At 52.9% G+C, this 24,174-nt stretch overlaps 3 protein-coding genes across 6 annotated transcripts; 2 read left to right on the top strand and 1 right to left on the bottom strand.

Annotated features, from left to right (window-relative positions):
* The first annotated feature begins 491 nt into the window (after positions 1-491).
* TLCD3A (TLC domain containing 3A) lies at positions 492-13,091 on the top strand. Of its 3 annotated transcripts, none has more exons than XM_047757223.1 (5): positions 492-573; positions 5,226-5,309; positions 9,322-9,526; positions 10,898-10,993; positions 11,438-13,091. In XM_047757223.1, the coding sequence occupies exons 1-5, from the start codon at positions 557-559 to the stop codon at positions 11,705-11,707; spliced, it is 672 nt and encodes a 223-aa protein (XP_047613179.1). In that variant the 5' UTR covers positions 492-556; the 3' UTR covers positions 11,708-13,091. The 3 variants fall into 3 exon arrangements, with proteins under 3 accessions (XP_047613179.1, XP_047613180.1, XP_047613178.1); XM_047757222.1 differs by lacking the exon at positions 492-573 and adding an exon at positions 4,573-4,782; XM_047757224.1 differs by lacking the exons at positions 492-573; positions 9,322-9,526; positions 11,438-13,091 and adding an exon at positions 4,559-4,782 and having other exon boundaries at positions 10,898-11,075.
* Positions 13,092-14,367: 1,276 nt separating this feature from the next.
* On the bottom strand, positions 14,368-20,249 carry GEMIN4 (gem nuclear organelle associated protein 4). Of its 2 annotated transcripts, none has more exons than XM_047757220.1 (2): positions 20,005-20,249; positions 14,368-17,726 (listed from the first exon to the last, which is right to left on the bottom strand). In XM_047757220.1, the coding sequence occupies exons 1-2, from the start codon at positions 20,012-20,014 to the stop codon at positions 14,557-14,559; spliced, it is 3,180 nt and encodes a 1,059-aa protein (XP_047613176.1). In that variant the 5' UTR covers positions 20,015-20,249; the 3' UTR covers positions 14,368-14,556. The 2 variants fall into 2 exon arrangements, with proteins under 2 accessions (XP_047613176.1, XP_047613177.1); XM_047757221.1 differs by lacking the exon at positions 20,005-20,249 and adding an exon at positions 19,669-19,884.
* Positions 20,250-20,583: 334 nt separating this feature from the next.
* LOC125114772 (diazepam-binding inhibitor-like 5) lies at positions 20,584-21,345 on the top strand. Its single transcript, XM_047758232.1, has one exon. The coding sequence runs from the start codon at positions 20,943-20,945 to the stop codon at positions 21,204-21,206; it is 264 nt and encodes an 87-aa protein (XP_047614188.1). The 5' UTR covers positions 20,584-20,942; the 3' UTR covers positions 21,207-21,345.
* The last annotated feature ends 2,829 nt before the right edge of the window (positions 21,346-24,174 follow it).

Below are 24,174 nucleotides of genomic sequence, written 5' to 3'. Positions count from 1 at the left end.
AAAGAGGCCAGGATAAAAGTGAGGAAGTTGCAGCCTGGAATCCGGCTAAGGCCAGGCCCAGGGCATCTTCAGTCCAATAGATTTTTATTGAGAAGCCGAGCAGCAAGTCCCTGTGCTACAGGGAAACCTGGAACAACAATCCCTGGCCTCTGCCCTGCACATAGTTTAATGTTATTTTTGAAAAGATCTCAGAGTTCCTCTGTGGCTCAGTGGGTTAAGAATCCAGCGCCGTCACTGCAGTGGCCCAGGGTTCTGCTGTGGCGTCTGTTTGATCCCTGGCCCAGGAACTGCCACCTGCCACAGGCGCAGCCAAAGAAAGGGAAAAAAAGAAAAGATCTCACCCAATTCTCGCAGCTACCCTGTGAGGTAGGTCAAAGACCCCCCATTTCACAGGGGAGGGTAAGTCGTTGTCTGCTCATCACACAGCTTCTGAGGAGCAGAACCAGAATTGGCGCCCGGGTCCTCTAATCCAAACTCCAGTGCTGGAGGCCGTGGCTGCTTCCTGGATAGAAGGGGCCCACCTGCCCATCAGGAGCATTCCGTCTGGAGGGGAAACATGTATGCAAATACCAGGTAAAGGCCCTATTGATCACGTGGTGTTTTTGTTTCTTATGTTTCATTTTTTTGTCTTTTTAGGGCTGAACCTGGCAGCATATGGAGGTTCCCAGGCTAAAGGTTGATTCAGAGCTGCAGCAGCTGGCCTACACCACAGCCACAGCAACGCCAGATCTCAGCCGTGTCTGTGACCTACACCAAGGCTCACGGCAACGCCTGGTCCTTAACCCACAGACTGAGGCCAGGGATCGAACACGCGTCCTCATGGATACTAGTCGGGTTCATACCCATAAGCCATAATGGGATCCCTAAATACGGTATTTTCAATTTAAGGCTGGAGAAACTGGAAGGCAGACATGGGGAGGGTCGTGTATCCTGTCCCCAGTGGTATCCAGACTGGCATCTAAGTAGTGGGAGAGATGGGACTGAAAAGCAAGATGGGGACCAAAAAACCTCAGTGGCAGAAGAAACCTCTGAGAAATCCCACAGGGCCCTCCCAAGCCGGGAGCTTCCTTAATTCCCCTTTAAGGGGTGTGACTCTGATTTGATAAATGAGGCTTAACACCTAGGAACCCAAACTTCATTCCTGAAACTCACCAAGGAAGCATAATTAAAACCTCCTTAAATCCCAACCCGACAGCATGAAGTAATTGCAATCACCCTGGAAACATGAATCAGGAGTCCCAGGTTCTAATTTGAGACTTGCCACTTCTCCGGGTGGCAATTCAGTTTACCATTTGCACCTAAGTTGCTTCATCTATAAAATGAAAATAATACGTTCATCTACCCAAGTCATTCTGAGAATCAAATGAGATAATATACAGGAAGGTGCTGTGAAAAATTGTAAAATTATATATAGATATAAAACACTGTTAATAATAGCAATACCAGAGCCCATAAACTCCACCCCACACATTTATATTTGTGAGCAATTAGGAACAGTGGTTATTAATCAGAAACCACAGTGCAAAAAAGAATCATGGACTCTCTCCTCGATTATCAAATTTGAAGGCAGAATAGTCATTAAGCACATTGACCTTGACGACCAGAAAGTACTGGATTCAAATCCTGACTCTGCTACCAGCAGTGTAACCTTGGACAATACTTTAGTTGCTTTGGGTCTCATTTTACAGACAGACACACACACACACACACACACAGTCAGAGAGTGAGGATAACAGCTTTTTCATGAGGAGCCAATGAGCTAAAGCATGCAAAATGTTGGATATAGTACTTGGCACACAGCACTATAAGCCTTAGCTTTAAGACCTATCAGCGTTCCCGTTGTGGCTCAACAGGAACGAACCCACCTGGTATCCATGAGGATGCTGGTTTGATCCCTGGCCTCGCTCAGTGGGTTAAGGATCCAGCTTTGCTGTGAGCTGTGGTGTAGGTTGCAGACATGGTTTGGGTCCCGAGTCGCTGTGGCTGTGGTGTAGGCCAGCAGCTGCAGCTCTGATTCGACCCTAGCCTGGGAACTTAATGTGCCACAGGTGTGGCCCTAAGAAAAAGCAAAAAAAAAAAAAAAAATCAAACATTTCTTGAGCACATGCAATATGCCAGGCCTAACTTAGGAAACAAAATGAAAACTCATGTTTTCTGTTTTTCTGTTTCCAAGAAAGTGCACACTCACTACTCAAATTCGATGGCAGTTTAGGGAACACACAAATCTACCTGGTGAGACAGGTAAATAGAAACTTCCTGGAGGAGGAAACATTTGGAGTCAAGACTTTTGAAGGGTGAGTAGAAGTTTGTGTAAAAAGAAAAAAGCCTGATGCTGGAGTTCCCGTCGTGGCTCAGCGGTTAATGAATCCGACTGGGAACCATGAGGTGGCGGGTTCGATACCTGGCCTTGCTCAGCGGGTCAAGGATCCGGCGTTGCCGTGAGCTGTGGTGTGGGTTGAAGACGAGGCTCGGGTCCCGCGTTGCTGTGGCTCTGGCGTAGGCCGGGTGGCTACAGCTCCAATTAGACCCCTAACCTGGGAACTTCCATATGCTGTGGAAAAGACAAAAAAAAGAAAAAAGCCTGGTGCTTTTTATTTGACTTTATCATTTGCCCACAGGGGCTTGATCACTTGAAAAGCCAAGGCTCATGTTTATGCTTGTTTCCCTTCTGATGATTCAGCCAAAACATGTTGATGACCTCACAAGCATGGTGTTGGAAACTGATTTCACCGGCTATTTTCTATGTGTGAAACATCTGTTGTTTTCATTTCTTAGACTCCTTAAGAGCTGTACAAACGACTTCTTGCACAGGGAATAGGTGGATTCCCATCACTCAAAAGTGCTGGTGTGCTTGCTGCATGCTGATGATCCCTTTAATGAAAGAAGGCAGCGAGGTCTTGTAACCACTTGTCCTCTATGGAAAAGCTGGAGCTGGAAGTCACTAGGATACGTGGGGGGTGGGGGGGAATGACAGAAATTGGAATGCCAAAGGGTCTGTTCTTCTGGAGAGAATGGAAGGTTTAGAGATAGCAGTCCTTTATCCACATGTGAATGTGAGCATACAGAAACCTGCTACCAAATTAAAGTGCCTTTCTCATTTCACCAAGTGTGTTAGCAGTGAATTTGGGAATTAGAGATGTTGCCCTAAGTGGAAGAAATATCAGACTTTTCTTCGGGTTGTTCTGCTTGGCTAAACCCCTCACCTTAACAACATAAGCCGTGTTGATATCTGCTTTTGCCATGTTGAAGAAATTTAATTGGCATCTAACAGAAATCATCTGTTACCTTATAGAATCTTAAGAATTTTGAGCTGGAAGAACCTAAGCGAGCTTGTCATTTCACAAATGAGGAAACAGTGGCCCGGGGAGGCCGAGCCCAAGGGTCCAAAGTCTTCTTAGGGTCTTTGCTCAGCACTTTGCAGAGCAGTGATTTGAAGAGATCCAGAGTACCTTTCAATTGAAGCAGACAGAAATGAACTGTCTTCCCCCCACATTTGTGCCCTGAAGAAGATAAAGACCAAGGTAAAACCCTGGCAAGTCCCAAGGGAGAGAAGCCACTAATACTGAAGTTAATATACTGGTACTCTGTGTTTGGCGCTCAGTGAAAATGATTCGATCCCAATCTGTTCAAATTCAGGGCATCTGGCCCAGGAGCTTTTATATAAGAACGACAACAACAACAAAACAGTCCCCAAGGCTGGACAGCATCTTGACCCAAAGCTAAGAGCCAGTACCACGGTACCACGGGAAGTTTGAAGCCGTGATAGTCCACCTCAACGTGTGGTTTGAAAGAGGAACTGCAGCCAGATTTCGTGTTTTTGGGAGCGCTGCTCCTCTGGACAAATTCCAGCAGTTGGCGGCACGTGGGAACGCCGTCTTTGGCCGGCGGAAAGCCCACTTCTTTTAAGACTCTCATTTGGAAGCAACGGTGCTTCACAGACAAGCCAGGCCGGCAGGTGGTCTCAAGCCCGCTCGCCCTCTGCCTCCTGCCCGCGGAGATGCCCCCCGCCGGGCCGCGCCCCTGCCCCTGCCCCGCCGGCGCGCCCCACCCTGTGGTCGGGGGTCTGGACCCGGTGCCTTTCCTACCTGGTTTCTCCGGCCTCCCGCACCCCGCCCGCCTCGCCCGGGGCAGGGGAGGCGAGGAGGACCGTGGGCAGGAGCGGGGCAGTGCGTCTGCCAGGCGGGTCCCCGACGGAGGGGGAGGCGTCTGCGGTGACGGAACAGAAGCCCCGAGAGCCTCGGCGCGGCCTCTTCGGCCTCCGGCGGGCGGCGGCCACTCGCACGCCGCTGGTCGGGGGCGCAGCATCCGCGCACCCGGGGCCCGGCGGGCAGCAGCTCCCGCCGCAGCCCGCTCGCGGGCCAGCCGGCCGGGGAATCCGGGGAAGCCTCCCGGCCCAGGGGCGGTGGCGGCGAGACCCCGCCCCACCCGGCCGGCCCGCGCCTATCGCGGTCCGCGGCCTGGTCACGCGGAGAGTGGCGCCGCGGGCTCGGGGCCAGCGCCCGGCGGCGGCCGGAGTCGCGGCGGGCCGGGGCCGAGGCGGGGGCGGAGGGCGGAGGATAGAAATAGGGGCGGGCGGGCCGCGCCAGTCCGGGATCCGCGCGCGCGGAGCCGACCGAGCCACGCCGAGGGAGCCGAGCGAGGCGGCCGTGCCCGAGCACCCATGCTGCTGCCGCTGGCCTGGGGCTCGCTCTTCTTCCCGGGGCTCTTCGGGCTCTGCACCTGGGGGCTTCGGCGCGCGCGGCCCGCCTGGACCTACAACGACTGCGTGATGATCAGCACCAGGTACCCGGCGAGGCCGCGCCGCCGCCCGGCTGCCCGCCCCCGCTGCTCCCGCCCGGCGCCGAGCCCAGGGCGGAAAAGGGGGGCGACAGGAAGCGAGGGGGCTGCCTCCTGGGTTCTCGCCCCCTCTGCGGCGCCGTCCGCAGCGCTCCGAAGACCCTGTGCGTCCTGCCCCGGAGGGAGGGAGGGAGGGAGGAGGACGAGGAGGAGGCTGGAGGGTGGGGGGCTGCCGGCGCTGCTGAGCATCGCGCGGTTGTCTCCCGGCTTCCGACATCTGCCAGCTGCTTTGGGGATCAGGAGCGCGGCGGCGGCCCTGCGGTTCTCCGCGGTGCCCTGACAGCCTCGGGGAGAGTCAGGTTGAAGAGTTCTGGCTTAACGCGGTCCACCGGACTGGACTGAGCGCGCCTCGCCCCACACCCCTTTTTTCCTTTTCTGCCGCACATTAGGCTGGTTTCTTCGGTGCAGGCTGTGTTGGCCACCGGGTCTGGGATCATCATCATCCGCTCCTGTAGCAACGTGGTCACCGACAGGTAACATCCGATGCCGGGTGAAAGCTGCACGAATCACACAGCGCTGAACTTTTTTCCAAGTTTCCACCTTTAGGTGGCTCACAGGCACTAGTTCTTTACCAGCATAGGTCCTCGGATAGCTGATTAGTGGGTGGAACTTGGGCACCACAGTTAGTTCCCTCCTCCTCTCCTTCAGCATTGCCCGCTCAGGAGAAACTAAACAGAAGAGATTCCTGAGAATGACAAGAGTCCAAGTCTGCTTTAAGGTGGCGTATATAGGGTGTTGTGGTTCATTGATCCAAGTTCTTTGTGCAGTAGATAATTATTATTCAAAGGTGAATTGTTATGACTTCTGGTTCTTTTAAATGATCTCCCTGGTATAAGATCTCAGTGTTCTGAAGCATTCATTGGCCAAGATATGTCCAGTGTAGTTGGAAAGGAACAAATCCACCACCCCTTTCTTGTCTTTCCTCATGGCTAAAGGCAATGAAGAGTTTTCTGGAGCTTTCAGAAAACACACTTGTGGGTTAGAGCATAGTCCAGAGGCAGGACAGAAAACACACATCCAGGGAAACACATCACGAAGATGGGACTGGTCTGCTTTGTATAGCGTATAAACCTGAGCAACGAACGGTGCGCCCTCCTCACTTGAAAGCCACCCTTTTCTTCCGTTTCCTAGAATCCCTCTTTGTCCCTCAGTCGAGTGATCCCCAAATGCACAGGGAAGTCAATGGTGTCTCCTGACCCCCTTCTCCTGTTGACTCAGCAAAGTGTCCTGCTTCTCACCTTTTGAGACTGGAATGGGAGGGGAGCCTGAGTGGGGCGTCTCTCTCACTGTGGTCCACAAATTTGGTGCCTGCCTCTTACTTGGGATTAATCTTGCCATCAGCACTGTCCTGCTTCTCTTCAATTGCTCCTTTTTAGACAAGCCAGCTATTGGTGATGAATTGTAGATGCCGAGAGAAGACAGGTTAAGTGACTTTGACTGCATACACCAAGGGCTAACAGCCTTTGCTTGGCTGGGTTCAATTTTTATTTTTATTTTTTTGCTTTTGTAGGGCTGTACCTGTGGGGCATATGAATTTCTCAGGCTACCGATCGAATCAGAGCTACAGCTGCCAGCCTACACCACAGCCACAGCAACACCAGTTCTGATCCATGTCTGCAACCTACACCACAGCCCACGGCAACGCTGGATCCTTAACCTATTAAGCAAGGTCAGAGATGGTACCTGCATCCTCATGGATACTAGTCAGGTTCATCTCTGCTTCGCCACAACGGGAACGCCAGTTAAATTTTTTGTGTGTGTGTCTTTTGTCTTTTCAGGGCCGCACCCACGGCATATGGAGGTTCCCAGGCTAGGGGTCAATTGGAGCTGTTGCTGCCAGCCTATGCCAGAGCCACAGCAATGCCAGATCTGAGCCATGTCTGAGACCTACACCGCAGCTCACAGCAACGCCGGATCCTTGGCCCACAACCTCATGGTTCCTAGTCGGATTCGTTAACCACTGAGCCACAACGGGAACTCCCCCAATTTTTACTTTAATTGAGCACTTTCGGACCATGCAGCAGCCTCCCTCACTGCCCCCAGTTTGTCAAACTTGAAACCCGCCTCCTTTGCAGAGAGTAAACAAGGACAAACGCAGCCCCAGAGCACTAGCAGGAGCTGACTTCAGGGCAAGCAGCAGGCAGCCGCTAAACATTTTGGGAAAATTGATCTGGACACTTAACTTTCAGTTCTGTAGCACTGTTGTGTTCTCCCCATGAAGCTGTGTGTCTTGGTGCTGTGAGCATGCTAGCAAATCTGAGTTTGGCTTTCAGGGTCCTCCTTTTGTGTATCTTTATGCCTTCGAGTCTCTGCTTGCAAAATGGGAGCCAGGCACCACTTTCTGTGCCCCCTCCTTACCTGGATGCTCAAGGATGCCCTAAAGGCACCTGGATTGGCTGAAAAACAAGGCCCTGGGGGATTCATATTTTGTACTCCAAATATTTTTCTATTATGTATCTTTTCATTTTGTGCCTTCAAATAGAATGTCTGTAGATAGGAGGGGGTATCTATTAATCCCCCCAAATTATATGCAGAATGTTGTCTGGGGCCAAGGATTTCATCAGCTTCTTAGATTCAGATCCCTGAAAGGGCTGAGAGTCATAGCTCTAGGCAATTTCTCAATGTAAGCACTTAAATTAGGTAGTACTTTTTACATTTAAAAGGACTTCACACTTTTAGTTTTCTTATCTTCATATTAACTTTGTCAGGGAATTAAGACAAGGATTATCTTTTTTTTTTTTTTAGGGCCACACCCACGGCACATGGAGGTTTCCAGACCAGAGTTCTGATCTGGCCTCCAGCCTACGCCACAGCCACAGCACTGCCAGATCCGAGCCATGTCTGCGACTTACACCACAGTTCTCAGCAACACCGGATCCTTAACCCACTGTGCGAGGCCAGGGATCAAACCCGCAACCTCATGGTTCCTAGTCAGATTCGTTTCCACTGCACCACGAGAGGAACTCCCAGGATTATCTTCATTTTATAAAGAAAGCTAAAGTCTAGGCAAGTGGTAGCTAAAATTATAATCCAAAGCGCTTGCTCATATGTCTTCAGGGAATTCAACCATTTCAGCCACCATTTCACATCTTGTTGAAACTATGTGCAAAATTTTAAAACCCAAGGCACCACTCAAGGGGAGAGGTCAGTTATGTTTCAGTTGAGCTTTTAGTAGCTCTTTGTAGTTATTTCACTTGGAATTGCTTCAAGAAAGCAGAGGATACCACAGACAGGCAACAGAATAAAAACTGCCCTCCCCCCCTTTTGCCTCTGTGGAACGTGGCTAATTTATCTGCATGTACATTGAGTATGCCGTTACTTGGTGGTGGATTTCATAGTTTATTCATGACTTAGTTATGCTGTGCTAAGTGTGGAATCATTCAGGAACAGACGTGTGTGGCACCCTCCACATACTCCCCGTGTGGCAGCTCAGTGACCTGGCTCCTTAGGTGAAAGCACCTGACACAAAGGTACAACTACAGGCGGGAGGCCCCTGGCACACCCTTTGTAGTCTCCGGGGTGTGGAGCCATTAACAAGCTTGCTGCAGGTGACTCTGATGGTCATGCAGTTTGAAAATCACCAAACGAAACTGTTGCTTCTGCCTAATACTACATGGTGCTCAGGAAAATGTGCCTGACTCAGGGAACCTAATGTTCCTGGGCCAGTACATAATTTCAACTTAGATTTTTTTTTTCCCACATATAGCTTCTATGGAATGATCCTTTATTTGGGGGACAAAATTTTGGAAATTATAGAGACCGCCCTTCTATACTGCTCCAGGACAGTGATTAAACTATCATTTTGACTCAGCACATATTGATTTGATCCCTCTGGACAACTCAATGGGAACACTGTCTTTCGTCCTAGCTTCTCTCTTGGTATCTGATGGCTATAAGACAATCCTTGAGCTCTGGGCTCGCGGCCAGACAAATTTTTCTTAAGGAATGAAATTGGGTTTAGCTACAGAATTTTCACGAAAATGGCCAGGGCGGCTCTCCAGAAACACCTCCAAGTGGGGTTGCAAATGGATGCTAGAGGAAACTCCCAACTATTGAGTAAGACAGTGAAGTTAAACTGGAAATACTACATTTGGGCCACCTTCCAAACCAGTTTCTTGGCGGGGCTGTTGAATCACTGGTAGAGATATCTGTATCAAAGTCAGCTTCGATCACAGAATACCGGAAAACCCATTACGAATGAGTAGCTAAGCCAGGCGAGCGGTGGGGGCAAGTGGCGGACACATGTGCTGCAGAGTGGGTTCTTGCTTTCTGCCTTTGACGCTTAGGGGTCTGCCCTGCGATTTGGAGAAGGTCGTCCACTCTCCCCGCTGGTCAGTTTCAGCGTCTTCACTGTAGAGCAGGTGGAGTAAAAACAGCTGACTGACTACAAAGCTGAGGCAGATGGATTTAAGAAGCGGCTGGCTGGGAGCCTTCGCAATCGATGCCCACATTTACCGCATGGACCGTCCGTATGCTCTCTTGCAGGCACTGGCTGGCCCGCGAATACGTCTGGTTTTTGATTCCATACATGGTCTACGACTCCTATGCCATGTACCTCTGTGAATGGTACCGAGCCGGGGACCAGAGCAGCAGACAGTCCCTCACCATTTTCCGAAACTTCCTGAGTAAAAACCGCCTCATGATCACGCACCACGTGGTCATTCTGTGTGTCCTGGTGCCGGTTGCACAGGTAATGGCCTCCCGGGACGGCCACCGCGGGCTTGCTCCCTGGCGTCCCCTGTGGAACCCAGTATCCCGACCCTTGCCCAGGAGCCAGGTCGCCCTTTATCCTCCCTTTCCTCCGGCACCTGCTCCCCTCAGGCCACCGCTTCCCCAGTGAATCCCCCAGGCTCTGCGTGGGCAAAGGGGTTACATCTGAAATGTCTGTGGCCCTCTTCCCTAGCAACTTCCAGCCTGGTGATTCCCTAGCATTTGTCAAAGGTTCTGCCTTTCGTTCATACAGTATAAAAACAATATAAAATACTAAACAACATAAAAATCATTTTAAAGAAATGAGAGAAGCCCAGTCCACTGGTTATTTGCTCTAATAGTGCCCAGAGGGTCGGATGCATTATTTTGATGTCAGAAAAGCACAGACTCAAATAACCTCATAATTCCTCCCCAGATCCATTTTTTTCCCATAGAAAATCCACCCAACACAGTAGAGAAATGGGAATGCTGAGGGGAAACTAGTGATTGCCGAGTCCCAACCAGGTGACAGACGCTTGATTTAAAAACTCATAGCTTTCTAGTAATCATTAGAAATTATTACAACTAATAAGTAGAAATTGTTAGCCCTACACCATAGATGAAGAATCTGGGGCTCGAAGAATTTGCTTACCATGGAGTTCCCATTGTGGCACAGTGGAAACAAATCTGACTAGGAATCGTGAGGTTGAGGGTTCGATCCCTGGCTTCGCTCGGCGGGTTATGGATCCAGAGTTGCCGTGAGCTGTGGTGTAGGTCGTGGATGCAGCTCAGATCTGATGTTGCTGTGGCTGTGGTGTAGGCCATCAGCTGTGGTTCCAATTGGACCCCTAGCCTGGGCACCTCCATATGTCATGTGCGTGGCCCTAAAAAGCAAAAACAACAAAAAAAAAATTTCCCCACTCAGCAGTACTAAGACAAAGAGCGGCTATGCGATTCTGCTTTCGTGAAAGGAGAGGCAGAATGTGTTGCTTTCTTTAACAAGTCTCTCTTGTGTTGGGACCCTAACATCTAGCACAGGGCCTGGCACATGTTTTGTGGAACTGAACTGCCCGAGTGCACCTGGCATGACTAAGTTGGATAGCCAAGGGTGGGCTGCGGGTGGACACTGAGATTCAGAGAAAGTTGGGTGTGTAATGCAGTCAGCGACGTGCAGTGGCCTCCGGACCCTGGGGATTTGAGTGCTGTTGCTGCGGGGGCCGCAGAGTGGGAACTGCACTGCGCTGGCCCACTTCCCTTCCCCTTCCCTCCGTGGCACCCAGGGTATCCCTCTCATTAGCCCTCGCTAGGATCTTTCTTCCAGTGATTCCTTAACCTCTCCTCCTTGTCCCCCATCTCCCCTTTTCATCCGCAGAGGCTCAGGGGAGAGTTGGGGGACTTCTTTGTCGGCTGCATCTTCACAGCAGAACTGAGCACTCCATTCGTGTCGCTGGGCAGGGTTCTGATTCAGGCACGTATGAATGAAGGGGCGGCAGCAGCGCCACGGGAACGGGCTCTGCTTCTCCCTGGTAGATTGTGGGGTTTGGAGAAATCCCTTTAGTGCTGTGACTAGTGGGGCAGGAGACCCTTGAACAGACTTGAAGGTCCGTTGGTCCTCTGAGCCAATGGGGATAAAATTGTGCGTCTGATTTAAACTTGACCCCGTTCTTTATTTGTATCTTTCCTGGCCACAGACTCTCCCGCATCCATCGTTCCTGTACTCGGCCGGGTGGCTTAGGTGACATTTAACATCACTCCTGGAAAAAATACGAGGCTCTATGCGTAGAGAAATACCGCAGGGCTCAATTACCTTTTCCGCAAGGGTTGGAATCGTGGGCGCTCGGCCTTGACCTTGTGGGATTCAGGCCAGTGAGTCCTTGAAGGTGACCCTGCACTCTCGGTCCCTCTTTTGCAGCTAAAGCAGCAGCACACGCTGCTGTACAAGGTGAACGGAATCCTCACGCTCACCACCTTCTTCTTCTGTCGGATCCTCCTTTTCCCCTTCATGTACTGGTCCTACGGGCAGCAGCAGGGGCTGAGCCTGCTCCAAGTGCCGTCCAGGATTCCCTTCTACTGCAACGTGGCCAACGCCTTCCTGGTCGCTCCCCAGATCTACTGGTTCTCTCTGCTGTGCAAGAAGGCAGCCCGGCTCTTCAGTGCTCCCTCGGCCAAAAAGGATGGTTAGCTGTGAGTCAGGCAGGGTGGGCGCCTCCGCACACAGCTGCCTCCATCCACTCAGTATGCCACGGATCACATTCCAAACGGTGCCCTGGGGGACCTCAGCCTTTTGGGTATTGACAAGCAGATGGATCTGGGTTTTTCTAAAGAATATTCTTATTACCTCCCTGTTCTAACCTGCCCCTTTTGCAAAAGCACTTTTTTTCTTAGTAACAACCATTGGATCCTGTCCGACTTCCACTGACAGCCAAGTGGCTTTAATGCCAGGCTGAGGACCCTTCCTTGGGTCTTATCTCAAGGGCTCTGGGAGGCAGCAGCATGGGGTGTGATAGCTGGGCACCTGACGGTGGTGGCTCCAGACCTTTCCAACCACTCAGGGCAGTCCCACATCGACTGGGCCAGCACAAGCAGGCAGTGACTTGGTCCTTGAAATAATTCCTTGCGAGGCTGGCCTGGGGAAGCTGTTGTGGGTAGGTAGGTTTTATTGTTTACTAGGTAACCTGCTGGCCCTCTGCCTCATCCTTTCATCCATGTGCCAACACTGAATCCTCCTGCCGACTGACTTCCAATCAGAAGTCTCACTGGTGGGGTGGGGAAGGAGGCAGGGATGGGAGCCTGAAGCACCTGAGCAGGTAGCAAGGTCAACAGGTCAGCACCTTCACACGCTGCCTCGGTTAAGACCAAAGTCAAGCTTGTGAGCTTGCTGTAAACACGCCACAGATACCGTTCCCTTTCTGGCGTGTCCCTCAAGCCTTCTCACCGGATCGACACACGCAGGATGCTCTTGTGAAAACTCCAGGGTAACAGCAAGTGACAGCTACTGCGATATTTGCTGCGTAACCCCCCTCTTTGACACTGTCTTCTCATATGAAGCAGAAAGGACTTCTGTACCCTAAACCCTGAGATATCTTAGCTAGACTGCCTCCCGATAAGCCAGAGCCTGTGGTCCAAAGCCTGCTCCTATCTGAGTTACCACCACATGGCCCCAGGAGGCTGGAGGGCAAGAGCGCAAGACAGCCCTGGCCGAAACCTGTCCTTGGACGGACTTCTTCACCTGCCATTTGCAAAGAGGGTCCTCTGGTGCCAACACTAAATGTCCCTTAATAAGGATGGGGTTTAGAACCCGCTACCATGAAGTTTTTCCCCAAGAGGTAGTTAAAAAACTAGGTTTTTAAAAGTGCCTTTTACTTAATCCATTATTGTTCGTGAACTTTTAAAGTACTGAATGTGTAACAGTGTCTTCGATTTTGACTATTTCAGCCTTTAATGGGTGCCATTTAAAAATCATAAAATGCTGTAATTTTTTTTTTTTTTACTGTTTTGTTTACCATCAGTGTATCTTGATAAATCACTCCTGTGGTGATTAAATTGCACTAATATTTTCCAACTCATTCTCGTCTGTGAAATACAGCCATACCAACTCTAAGATCCATCCTGTGACCCAACGTGAATGGCTGCCGTCTGCTCGTTTCTGGCCTGAGTTCTCATCTAAGCGGCAGGGGGGCCGGCTGCAGGGGCGGGGGATGTGTGAGCGCTTTCCAGCCTCCAGGAGGGCCTGACTCACCTCTCTTGAACATGATCCTGTAATTCTGGTTCTGGGAAGACGAGGCAGCGTTCCAGAGTTCAGGCCCAGTGGTCATGGACCTTTAGGCCCTTCTCTTCCCAGGTGAATCCCAACTAGGAGTCTGTCCGGAGGGCGCACAGTCAATGGGAGGCCGTGGAGCCAGCTCACTGCAGGGGGGGAGGAAACGTGCACAGGCCCTCGCTCTGACCGGGGCATGGATCTGACCGGGACAGGGCTCCTCCTGTCCTTCCTGGCCTCCCAGGTAGACACCTTGCCGGCCAGTCCTCATAGCTCTGTCACAGATGCTGGGCACGTGAAATTCTCATTTTCACACATCTTTGCACACCATCCCTGCTCCTGTTCATTCTTTAAACTGTGACAACCCATCCTAGGCAGAAGATAATTACACCCGTCCCCTATACACGCCTCGGCTGTGTTTACCAGGCAGTTTCAGCACAGGCCCTTGGGGATCCACTGAATGGCAGGGGGGGGGGGGGGTCAACTCTGTGGGGCATCTTCTGAAGGTCATTGATCTGCTCCCCAACATCTCATGTTCTTGGTCCAACCCTCTCCTTTCACAGAGGCTGCAGGCCCTGGAGACACACCAATCACAGGGCCGCCTGGGGGCAGAGGAGGGTCCTTTCCATAGTTGCTGCCCCTTCCAAGATCCCTCCAAACAACTCTTACAACGAGTCCCAGTAACAACACCGCCCTTGTGATGGGGCCACTTGGGTGGTTCCCCCTTTAGACTTACCTGCCAAACTCTCGGGTGGAGAAGGCCAGTTACGATGCTGTTCCTCCTGGCCTGACCTGATCTTTAAGACGGGCCGAGCCCAGACCACTGATAAGAAAGGCTCAAAAGAGGAAAGATGGGCGTTCCCTTTGCAGCTCAGTGGGTAGGAACCCGACACGGCATCCCTGACAATGCGGGTTTGATCCCTGGCTTCGCTCCGTGGGTTAAAGAACCGGGCGCTGCCGCAAGCTGTGGTGTTGGTTGCAAATGTGACTCGGATCTGGCATGGCTGTGGCTGTGGCGTAGTCCCACAGCAGGTGCGGCCCTAAAAGGGCGGGGTGGGGGAAGGCGGGGGGAAGAAGAGGCAAGATGAAACTCCAGAGAGCATTTTATTATAATTTGTACGTTACAAATACCTAAGAAACTATTTTCTTTGCACTGCTACTGTCACATTTTTGGGCTTGTGTACAATGTCACGTACCTGGAAAGTTTGCGTTTCTCAGCTCGGGGCCTGCAGACCCCGCCAGGGTGAGGCCCAGCTATTTTCTGATCCCCGAGGTCAGAAGCTGCTGATCTTCTGCAGCAGGGTTTGGCGCCGCTCCTCGGGGGTGATGTTCTCGGCAATGGACTTTAAGAAGCGCTGCTCGTTGACTTTCTGGAGCAAGGAGCTAACGGAAGGGTTGGTCTTGCTCAGGGTCTCGTAGCAGGTGAGGATCTCCAAGGCCAGAACGTAGAGTGGTTCGCACAGCTCTTGGTGGAGCATGGCCATGATGTGCAGGACGTGGCAGAACACCTGCGTGTAAAAAAAGAGGGCTTCCTGGCTCAGGTCCTGCTCTTGTCCTTGGGCCCAAGGGCCAACGGACTGGATCAGCCTCACTGAGTCCAGAAGGCCGGTCAGGCTGTTACACAGGAGCCTGACCACGTGGCTCCAGCCTTCCAGGGGAAGCCAGTTCCGACAACTCTGGCTGCAGAGAAACTGGAAAGCTCTCAGCAAGAGTACAGAGAGCTGGAGCTCCTGGGCAAAGGGCTTCAGGTTGAGCAGCGGAACGAACTGAATGTACTCCAGGCTGTAGGGGACGTGCAGGAGCTGCTTCTCCAACAGTCTCCTGGTCAGCTGGTTGAGGCACTGCCACTCCTGGGGGCTGCACCAGGGCATGACCTGCACCAGGGCCACCAGGAAGCCCTTGCTGAACAGCCTGACCTCCTCGGGGTTGCCCACGTCGACCACCAAGAGGGCAAGCATCCGCTCCGAGATGCCGCTGGAGGTGCAGCAGCTCTCCATCCAGGCAAGGAGGCCCGTGCCCGGCCCGTACCCGGGGTGGGCCTGGGAGGTCCACTCGTCCTCAGAGAGCTTACAGATCTCAAAGAGCGTGGCTGGCACCTCGCACTTGAAGTGGCCCTGAAAGAAGCCCTTCAGTCGCAGGCCCACCGTCCAGTCCAGCTGCTCCAGCTTCCGGTGGAGCCAGGACAGGGACTTGACCCAGGTGTCGGGGGAGAAGGTCTCGGCGTTGGCCAGGACCACCTCGCAGAGCAGCTCCAGGATGTGGATCACTAGGTCCTTCCCGTCCGGAGGGAGGCACCGCTTCTCCCTGGGGAGCTGCCAGTACTTGCTGAAGCCATCCAGGAGCTGGCAGAGGCTGACGATGAGCGGGAACGGAGAGCAGGTCTGCAGCCAGTAGTCCTCCAGGCACGCGTGCGCTTCGAGGGTCTGGATGAGGATCCGCAGGCTCAGGTCCACCTCCCTGACATCCAGCATCAGGAAAGGCAGCACGAACTCCTTCAGCACCTCGTCGGGCTCGAGGAGAGCCGCGACTGGAATCCCCTGCGGCTTCGCAGGACTCACCAGGCAGCTCAGGAGCTCCAGAAACTGATTCTCCTCCCTGGGCGTGGAGAACTTCGTCCAGACGGTTTCCTTGAGGCAGGACACCACGAAGGTGGTGGAGGGGTCTGGACCCTGCTCTTCCGTGAACCTGAGGGCGGGGAAGGCGGTGAGGATCTGGGCCAGGAACCTGTGGGTGCCGAGGTTGACCACGGCCATGCCGCACAGCTTCTTGACCGTGACCTCCGGGTGCAGAATCACCAGGCGGGCCACGGCAGCCACGGCCTTGGCCAGGCCCTGCTCAGAGGCGCTCTGCGCCAGCTGGTTGAAAGTCGTGTTGAGGTCCTCCTGAAAGCCCTCCAGGTGAGCCAGCAGCTTCTCCGAGAGGCCCTTGCGCCCCCAGGAAAGCAGGACGCCCGAGAGGACTTTGTTCTTGTCTGGCAGCGAGAGGTGCGCGTAGCACTCCAGGGTCAGGGCGATCACTTGCTTGACCTGAGCCTCGGGGACAGCCCCGTCTGCCGTGCTGACGTCCGTCACCGTTTCCAGCAGCTTCAAAACCAGGCCCGGCTCTCGGAAGAGAGCCCGGTTGTTCGCCAGGCAGGCCAGCCACGCGTCTGAGAAGGCCCACTTCCTCTCGGAAGCGAAGATGTAGCACATTTCCATGTGCCGGTCCATCTTCTGCTCGATGATGGCCATGGCGATGGAGGCGGCGATGTCCTTCTCGAAGCCCTTCTTCCCCAGCACCCGGTTCGTGCTCTTCAGGAAGGCCCCCACGCACTCCGCCAGCTCGGAGCCCACCTGCCTCTCCTCCTTGGACAGGCTGCTGGTGGCCAGGAAGAGCTTCAGGTTCTGGCTGAAGGACGTCAGGCTGTCACACAGCCGGTAGCTGTCGTAGCTGGTGCCCTGGCTGCTGCCCAGCATGGCCTGCAGCTCCTCCCCCCAGTCCCGCAGCAGGCTGCGCAGGAACTCGAAGCCCACGAACGTCGTCTCGCTGGGCAGCCTGGCCAGCGAGGTGAGGCTGATGTCCCGCTCGGCCTCCTTGACCTTCTCCACCAGCGCCTGCTGGTGATACGGGTTCCGGGCGTCCGAGTTCCACACGGAGATCACCGTGGCCAGTTTGTCTAGATACACGGTCGCCGACACTTCCTGGGGGTCGTCCTCCGCCAGCGCGAACACGCTCAGCATGTCGGCCAGGTTGGCCAGCGTGCAGCACTTCATCCCGGGACACAGGATCCGACTTCGGATTTGCTTCAGCCCGGCGAGCAGCATGGCCAGCAGGGGCATGGTAGGACACACGTCCGGGTCCGACTTAAACCTCTTGGGAGGGTGGGAGAACTCATCCGAAGAGGACAGGTACTTATGGGCCACTGTCCGGAACTGGGAGAGCAGGGGGTCCTGCGGATCGTCCTTGTGCTTCATCATTTCCCACCAGACGTCGAGGAAAAAGGCCACGTCCTTTGAAGACGTGTCGACAGCCATGTGCTCCAAAAAGCGCTCCAGTTCGGCGCGGCAGACGGCGGTGGGCAGGGCCAGCAGGAGCTGGATAAAGAGCCCGGACGCTTCCAGGGACTTGAGCAGCTCAAAGAGGACCGTGTGATTGATGGCGGGGATCATGTTGCCTACGGAGAAGAACACGTCCTCCTGCCACCGAGCTTCGGTGTCGGAAGGGGTGGCGGGGTAGGGCTGAAGAACCTTGGCCCAGATGATGATCAGGGCTTTCTTCTTCCAGGCGAGGGGCTGGGAGCGCGCCGTGGCCGTGGAGATCTCCCTCAGAGCCTCCACGATGGGCCGCCCGACGTGCTCCCAGTCGGACTTGGTCAGTTCTGCCAGAGCTTTGGGGTGGAAGAGCTGCTCGGCCAGCAAGAAGCCCCCGTGCAGAATAGTCATTTCTTCACAGATATTCAAAGGTCCTGCACAGACACAAGCCGAACAGGACGGAATGTGGTAAAAATGTTCAGAACAGCAAGCAGAGGTCAGAGGGAAAGACGGCACTTAATCGGGGGCTGTCGTGATTCAGCTTAGAGATAAGGGGTTTAAATGAAACCAGTAGGAGAGGGGGAAGAAGGGGTCAAAGAGCCACTGCAGGAGCTCCCGCCATGGCTCAGTGGTTAACGAACCTGACTAGTATCCATGAGGACTCGGGTTTGATCCCCGGCCTTGCTCAGTGGGTTAAGGATCCAGCATTGCCGTGGCTGTGGTGTAGGCTGGCGGCTACCCCTAGGCTGGGAATCTGCACATGCCTCAGGTAGGGCCCTTAAAAAAAGTCCTTCCTCCAGTGAGCCTTGAAGAACTTAGCAAGGAAGACATCTTGGGATGTTTAATTAGACATGGGTTTAAATCCTAGCTCAGCCATTTAAAAGTGGTATGACCTTGGACAAATTACTTCTCTGAGCTGCCCTTCTGCTTACGTGGGGATAATACCGACTTCACATTAGGACTGTGAGGACCAAAGAGGACATGCCAGTCAAGCCCTGGGCACTACTGGCTTCTGATCTCATCTCCCAGGACTGCTGAGGGTCAAGTAAGATACAGCTACAATCAGACTCTGGCTACAAAGAGCCTGATTAAGGGCTCAGTAAACACTGGTTCCCTCAAACCTCTCCACTGTTGGCAGGACCCGATGGATCATCTCTATTCTTTGCCTCCTCCAGCTCAGAAAAAGCAAAGGACATGGGTCACTCTCAAGTATATCTTCTCTGGCCCCGAAACGAAATCAAGAGCATGAATACGGCTCACCCCCGACCCCTCTCCCCTTCCCTAGTGCCCCTTCCTCAGTCCTTCATGCCCCCAAGAACACATCTTCCCCATTTTCACAGGCCAGGAGCCAGCAGAGAGAATCTCGATTCCAGGAGACTCTGCTTAAAGGAGCAGCACTCCTAGGTGACCTACCGGTGAAGGAATCCACCCTGGGGCCCAGTGCCCGAGGCAGACCTGGGGGAGGGTTAGGCTGCTGAGGGTCTCCCTGGGGGTGCTGGCCCTTCTTTCTGGCTCAGGCTGCTCTCCCAGGGACCCCAAATATGCTCCCTTCTGGCTGTCAATGTAATTTTATTGCATTATCTGCTCAGCTGAGATGTTTGGTCCTGAGACCAACTTTCAAGAGACAGTAAGTACATGTGCTACCCGAAGGAGTAAGTCTCAGAAGCAGTGAATGGCTGCGCAAATCCCACAGGGTTTTTTCACTACTGGTTAACTGGTGCTTGTGATCACCCACTCCTTATGTTAATATTAAGGGCTTACTCGGTACCAGGCACTGTGCTAGTTGGTGTGTTAAGATCTCTTTTAATCTTCAAATCAACCTTTTAAAGACCGTTCCTGTTTTGGAGGTGGGAACATTTCGGACTGAAACAAGCTGCCCAGGATGCGGGAAGTACAAAGCGGTGGGGCTGGGACAGATCGCCACAGCTGCAGGGCTCCAAACTCTTCCTACTCTACCCTCCCCCGCTGCTGGGGACAGCGACCTGAACGCTTCTCTACAGCCCAATACCGGCACATCTTGGAAAGCCTCACCCCAGCTCTCCCAGAAGTCTCCTGGTCTAATGCCCTTAAGAGCACGTCCAGGTTGCGGGGGGGGGGGGGGGGGCCCGGGCAAGGAGCCGCCGATTTAGACTAGCTCCCCGCTCCCAGACTTTGACTCTGAGGAATCCAGATGCACGAGCCACCTCCGCTGCTACAAACGGTCCCCACAACTGCCGGTGTGAAAAACGCTAGCTCTGCGCCAGGTACCAGACCGGACACTGTACACAAGCGACCTCGGTGAAAACTCCCCCAAACTCTCTGAGGCGGATACGGTATCGTCACCACGTTTTATCTATGAAGACCTCAAGACCGTAAGAAACTTGTTCAAGAACTTACTAGACGTCCAATAAATGAGACCGCCGGGGCATCAGGGATCCCCCGGGACATCCTCCTCGCCCGACCTTTTCCCAAACACGTGCCCGAACCCGTCCGCTCCCGGGAACGCTAACTTCACATCCGCTTGGCCCGCAGCCGGCAAGAGGCGGGCCGAGACGCCGCGGGGCCGGGGCTGGAGCCCGGCCCCTCCGACCCCGGTCTCCGGGACACCCCCGCCCTCTCAAACCCCTCCCCGAGCCGGAGGTCTCCCTCAGCCAGGACCCGCTCAGCGCTGCGTGGTCGCCGGTTGGGGGACGCGGCTCTCGCGGGCCCGGGACAGGGGAGCCAAACACCCACCTAGGTCCATGGCGGCGATGCTGGCGGCCTGGCGGCGGCGCGAGCCACCCCTCTCCCGCCTGGGCGCGAGGGCGGCGCAGGCGTCACGGCACAATGGCAGGCGCCGGGGGGCGGGACAATGGGCCGCGTCTCGGCCCCCGCCCTCAGCCTCAGCTCGGGTTCCACGCGGTTTCTCCGCCGACCTCTGTCGCTCAGCGCGTCCGCGGCGTCGGGACCGCCAGGCCCACAGCGCCCCCTATCGGCCCCGGCCCCCCGACGCAGCCAACAGGCAAGTACCCACGCTTCCGTCCCCACGGCGTGCCCCGCCCCTTCCTCTCCCCAGGCCCCGCCCCCAAGGCGCCCGCCCCTCCCAGTCCTGGCTCCGCCTCGCCTAGCGTCTGTGCTCTCAGGTTCCTTCTCCCTGGTCCCTAGTGAGTCCCACCCGCTAGTTACATCCCTAGCCCCGCGTTCTCCCGCATGCAGTTATCCGCTGATCTGCCGCACACGGCTCACCCTCACTGAACGCCCCTCCCCAAGCCGCCCACTAACTTGTACAGGCGCACCATGCCCTGAAAGGCTTCCTCCTCCGCAGAGGGTCTCTCTCAGAACCCTCTGGCCCCTCAGCAGTCCGCCTTCAGACAGCAATAGCTGCTCCATCATTTTCTGGCATCAAAGACGCCTTTGAAACGTCAATGGAATTGACCTCCTCCTTAGAAAATGAGCCAAAATACTTGGGCAGATCTAATTCAATGGGGCCTGATTTGCAATCTATGAAAACACATTTGATTTCCCACTGAGAAAACAAATATTCTATGTTCTTCCCACACATTGCCCTGTCTCCCTTTCCCTCCTTCTCAGACTTAATCACCAACCTCAAGTGTTTCTAACTTTCCATCCAACAGCTTCCAGCGCCAGATAACATCTAGAAAAGACAGAGGGGCCCAGCCTCAGCTCTCCCAATGTGCCAAGTGGAGTTTGAGATGGCCTGCGCTGCCATCAAGCAGTTGAAGGGGCCAGTGAGTGATAAGGAGAAATTGCTGGTATACAGCTTCTACAAACAAGCCACTCAGGGCGACTGCAACATCCCTGCCCCTCCAGCCACTGATGTGAGAGCCAAGGCCAAGTGGGAGGCATGGAATGGGAACAAAGGGATGTCCAAGATGGACGCCATGAGGCTCTATGTTGCCAAAGTGGAAGAACTGAAGAAAAACGAAGATGGTTAGGGAGGACAGAGTGTCACACAGAATGAAGTAGCATGGTTCCTCTGGTAGGGAATGGGGCTTCTTAAAAGACCTTGCTGGGGAAAATGTCCTGAAACCCTAACAACCAGAGCTGAGACATCAATAAATCACTTAAACTGCATGAGTGATTGCTGCTGGAAAACTGATGAATTCAAAGCGACTGTGAGAGTCCTGGGGAGATATCCAACATGTATAAAAAGAATCTATCTTGGGAGTTCGTGTAGCGGTGCAGCAGAAACGAATCCGACTAGGAACTACGAGGTTGCGGGTTCGACTCCTGGCCTTGCTCAATGGGTTAAGGATCCAGCACTGTCATGAGCTGTGGTGTTGGTCGCAGGTGCAGCTTGGATCTGGCATTGCTGTGGCTCTGGTGTGGGCCAGCAGCTGCAGCTCCGATTAGACCCCTAGTCTGGGAATCTCCATGTGCCTCAGGTCAAAAAGGACAAAAGACAAAAAAAAAAAAGAATCTATCTCTCCTGGGAGTTCCCTTCGTGGCTCAGTGGTTAATGAGCCCAACTAGGATCCGTGAGGATGAAAGTTCAATCCCTGGCCTCGCTCAGTGGGTTAAGGATCCAGCATTGCTGAGAGCTGTGGTGTAGGTCGCAGACACAGCTCGGATCCCATGTTGCTATGGCTGTGATGTAGGCTGGCAGCTGTAGCTCTAATTCAACCCCTAGCCTGGGAATTTCCATGTGACTCAGGTCCGGTTCTAAAATAGACAAAAAATAATGAAAAAGAATATCTTTCCTTTAGGGAAAGTTCCATCAAAACTGGCTTTCTGTATGATTCTGAGTAAGGAGCTCCCGTCCTTTCTATTCTCAGAGCATGTGTAGATATTTGGTGGGAGCGGAGGAGCTGGGGGAGAATCGTGCTTTGAAAATGCTCATGAGACCATTCTTCAGAAGCTGAGCCTCTGGGGTTGAGGTGGAGAAGGAAGGAGAGGAGGCTAAGGCCCCTTATCTCTTCCGAGGTTGTCTAGTCACTACTAACCCAACATTACTGAGGGGAAAGGGGCTCTGTCTTCCAAAAAGCTAAAGTCAAATCCTACTACCCAAAGCCCCTACTGAACACAGGCTTGATGAGATGAATGTTTTGAGGGAAGTCAATTTTTTTTTCTTTTTTTGGTGGCACCCTCGGCATATGGACGTTCCTGAGCCAGGGATAGAATCCAAGCCAGAGCTGCAGCCTTCACAGCTCTGGCAACACCAGATCCTTAATTCACTGTGCCACAGTGGGAACTCCGAGAGAAGCCAAACTTTAGTGAAGTAATTGATGAACTGATGCATCCCAACACAGCAGTTGAGAAACCCTGGAACAGATGGTTTCAAAATCCCAGCCTCTAAAACTCACTTAAAGCTATGCAATCAAAATCTTCACAGGACTACTCCCTTAGCTAACTGTGGTCTCTGCTTGGGGATGTTTGTGGGACAGTATGTACACATGTGTAAGTGGGGTTTGTTTTAGGAGCACAGTGCATCCCTTGACCTGTGCAAGGGCCCAGCTTCTCCTCCAAGCGTCACCACAGAGGCATCAATGCACAGTGGTGCACTGGGATATGGAGTGCTACGTGGTACTATTGAAGACATTTCAGGGAAAACTGTCTGCTGTGGCATAGAATTTCTAATATTTTCCTCAATTAAAAACTATTTTCACAGCTCATGACATCAGGTCAGCTCCAGTTCATGCAAGACCTATTAAGCAATAGAAGAAACCACCATAGGAATTCCAGTAGTGGCTCGGAGGTAATGAACCCTAGTTCAATCCCTAGCCTTGCTCAGTGGCTTAAGGATCCAGCATTGCCATGAGCTGCAGTGTAGATTGCAGACATGGCTTGGACCTGATGTTGCTGGGGCTGGGGTGTAGGCCGGCAGCTGCAGCTCCAATGCGACCCCTAGCCTGGTAACTTCCATATGCCATGGGCGCAGCCCTAAAAAGACAAAAAAGAAAAAAAGAAAAAAAGAAAAAAGAAACAACCATAAATAAGAATTCGGAGGGTAAAAGAAACCAAATTTCACCAGATATCTTCAAGATCCTACATTCCTATATTTGCAGGAAGTTGCTACAGACTTAAACACATTACTTAAGAATGAAGTATACTCAGGATACCACAGTGGCTGAAAAACTCTTCCTTATAAGCATTGGGCATACTTTGGAAGATATTATGAACACATCTTGATGCTTTTAGGACCACGTTTCACATTAAATGTGAATGAATAGTAAAAATAATGATAGAACAACTCTTTCCAAAATATGATTTTGATTGAGGAGCTGTAAGTATAGCCATACCATTCTGCAAATCATTATTAAACCAAAGTAAAACAGTACCACAATTAGGACTGTAAACAGCAACTGCAGGATGCATTATTACAAAGAAACAGAAAAAAGCAAAGCATAGTGTACACAGTGTGCTGAGTTTTGTGGCAAAGAAGGGAGAAAATAAGAATATATTTGTTTGCCTAATGAGGAGGAGGCAGGGCAGATGGGACTGATGGGGCAGGTAGGAGCAAGACTTTTCCGTGAGTACCTTTTCATACTGATTTGATTTTTCTGGCCACACCCAAGATGTGCAGAGGATCCCAGGCCAGGGATGAACCCACACCACAGGATCCTTGAACCATGAGGCCACCAGGGAACTCGATATTATTTTGATTTTTGAACCAATGACTCCATTACCTTATAAAGAGGTCTGAGGCAAGGGCACTTCTTTACTGCTCTTTAAGGAGTAAATTTCCTACAGATTTCCCAAGGGTGAAGGTAAGAAATCTTAGACGGAACTGAAACTTTTCATTAACTCTTACCATAAATTTCACTGGCAAGTTGGAGCCCTCTTGAAAACTCGCCTACATCATAATGACACTGTGGGTTAGGTGAGCTGGGCAGAAAGTCACATTTAGGAACATGGAATGTCCACGGCTTTGCTAATTCCACCAAGACACCAGACAGATACAGG

Source organism: Phacochoerus africanus, chromosome 14 (assembly GCF_016906955.1).
Source record: "Phacochoerus africanus isolate WHEZ1 chromosome 14, ROS_Pafr_v1, whole genome shotgun sequence".
NCBI lineage: Eukaryota > Metazoa > Chordata > Mammalia > Artiodactyla > Suidae > Phacochoerus > Phacochoerus africanus.
Note: the sequence above shows the minus strand (reverse complement) of the source record. Positions and strands in the feature narration are given on the sequence as shown.

Coding starts and splice junctions, on each gene's coding strand:
- LOC125114772 (XM_047758232.1), top strand. CDS start 20,943: ATGTGCCAAGTGGAGTTTGAGATGGCCTGCGCTGCCATCAAGCAGTTG.
- TLCD3A (XM_047757222.1), top strand. CDS start 4,661: ATGCTGCTGCCGCTGGCCTGGGGCTCGCTCTTCTTCCCGGGGCTCTTC. Junction 4,783..5,225: donor TGCGTGATGATCAGCACCAG/GTACCCGGCGAG, acceptor GCCGCACATTAG/GCTGGTTTCTTCGGTGCAGG. Junction 10,994..11,437: donor TGGGCAGGGTTCTGATTCAG/GCACGTATGAAT, acceptor CCTCTTTTGCAG/CTAAAGCAGCAGCACACGCT.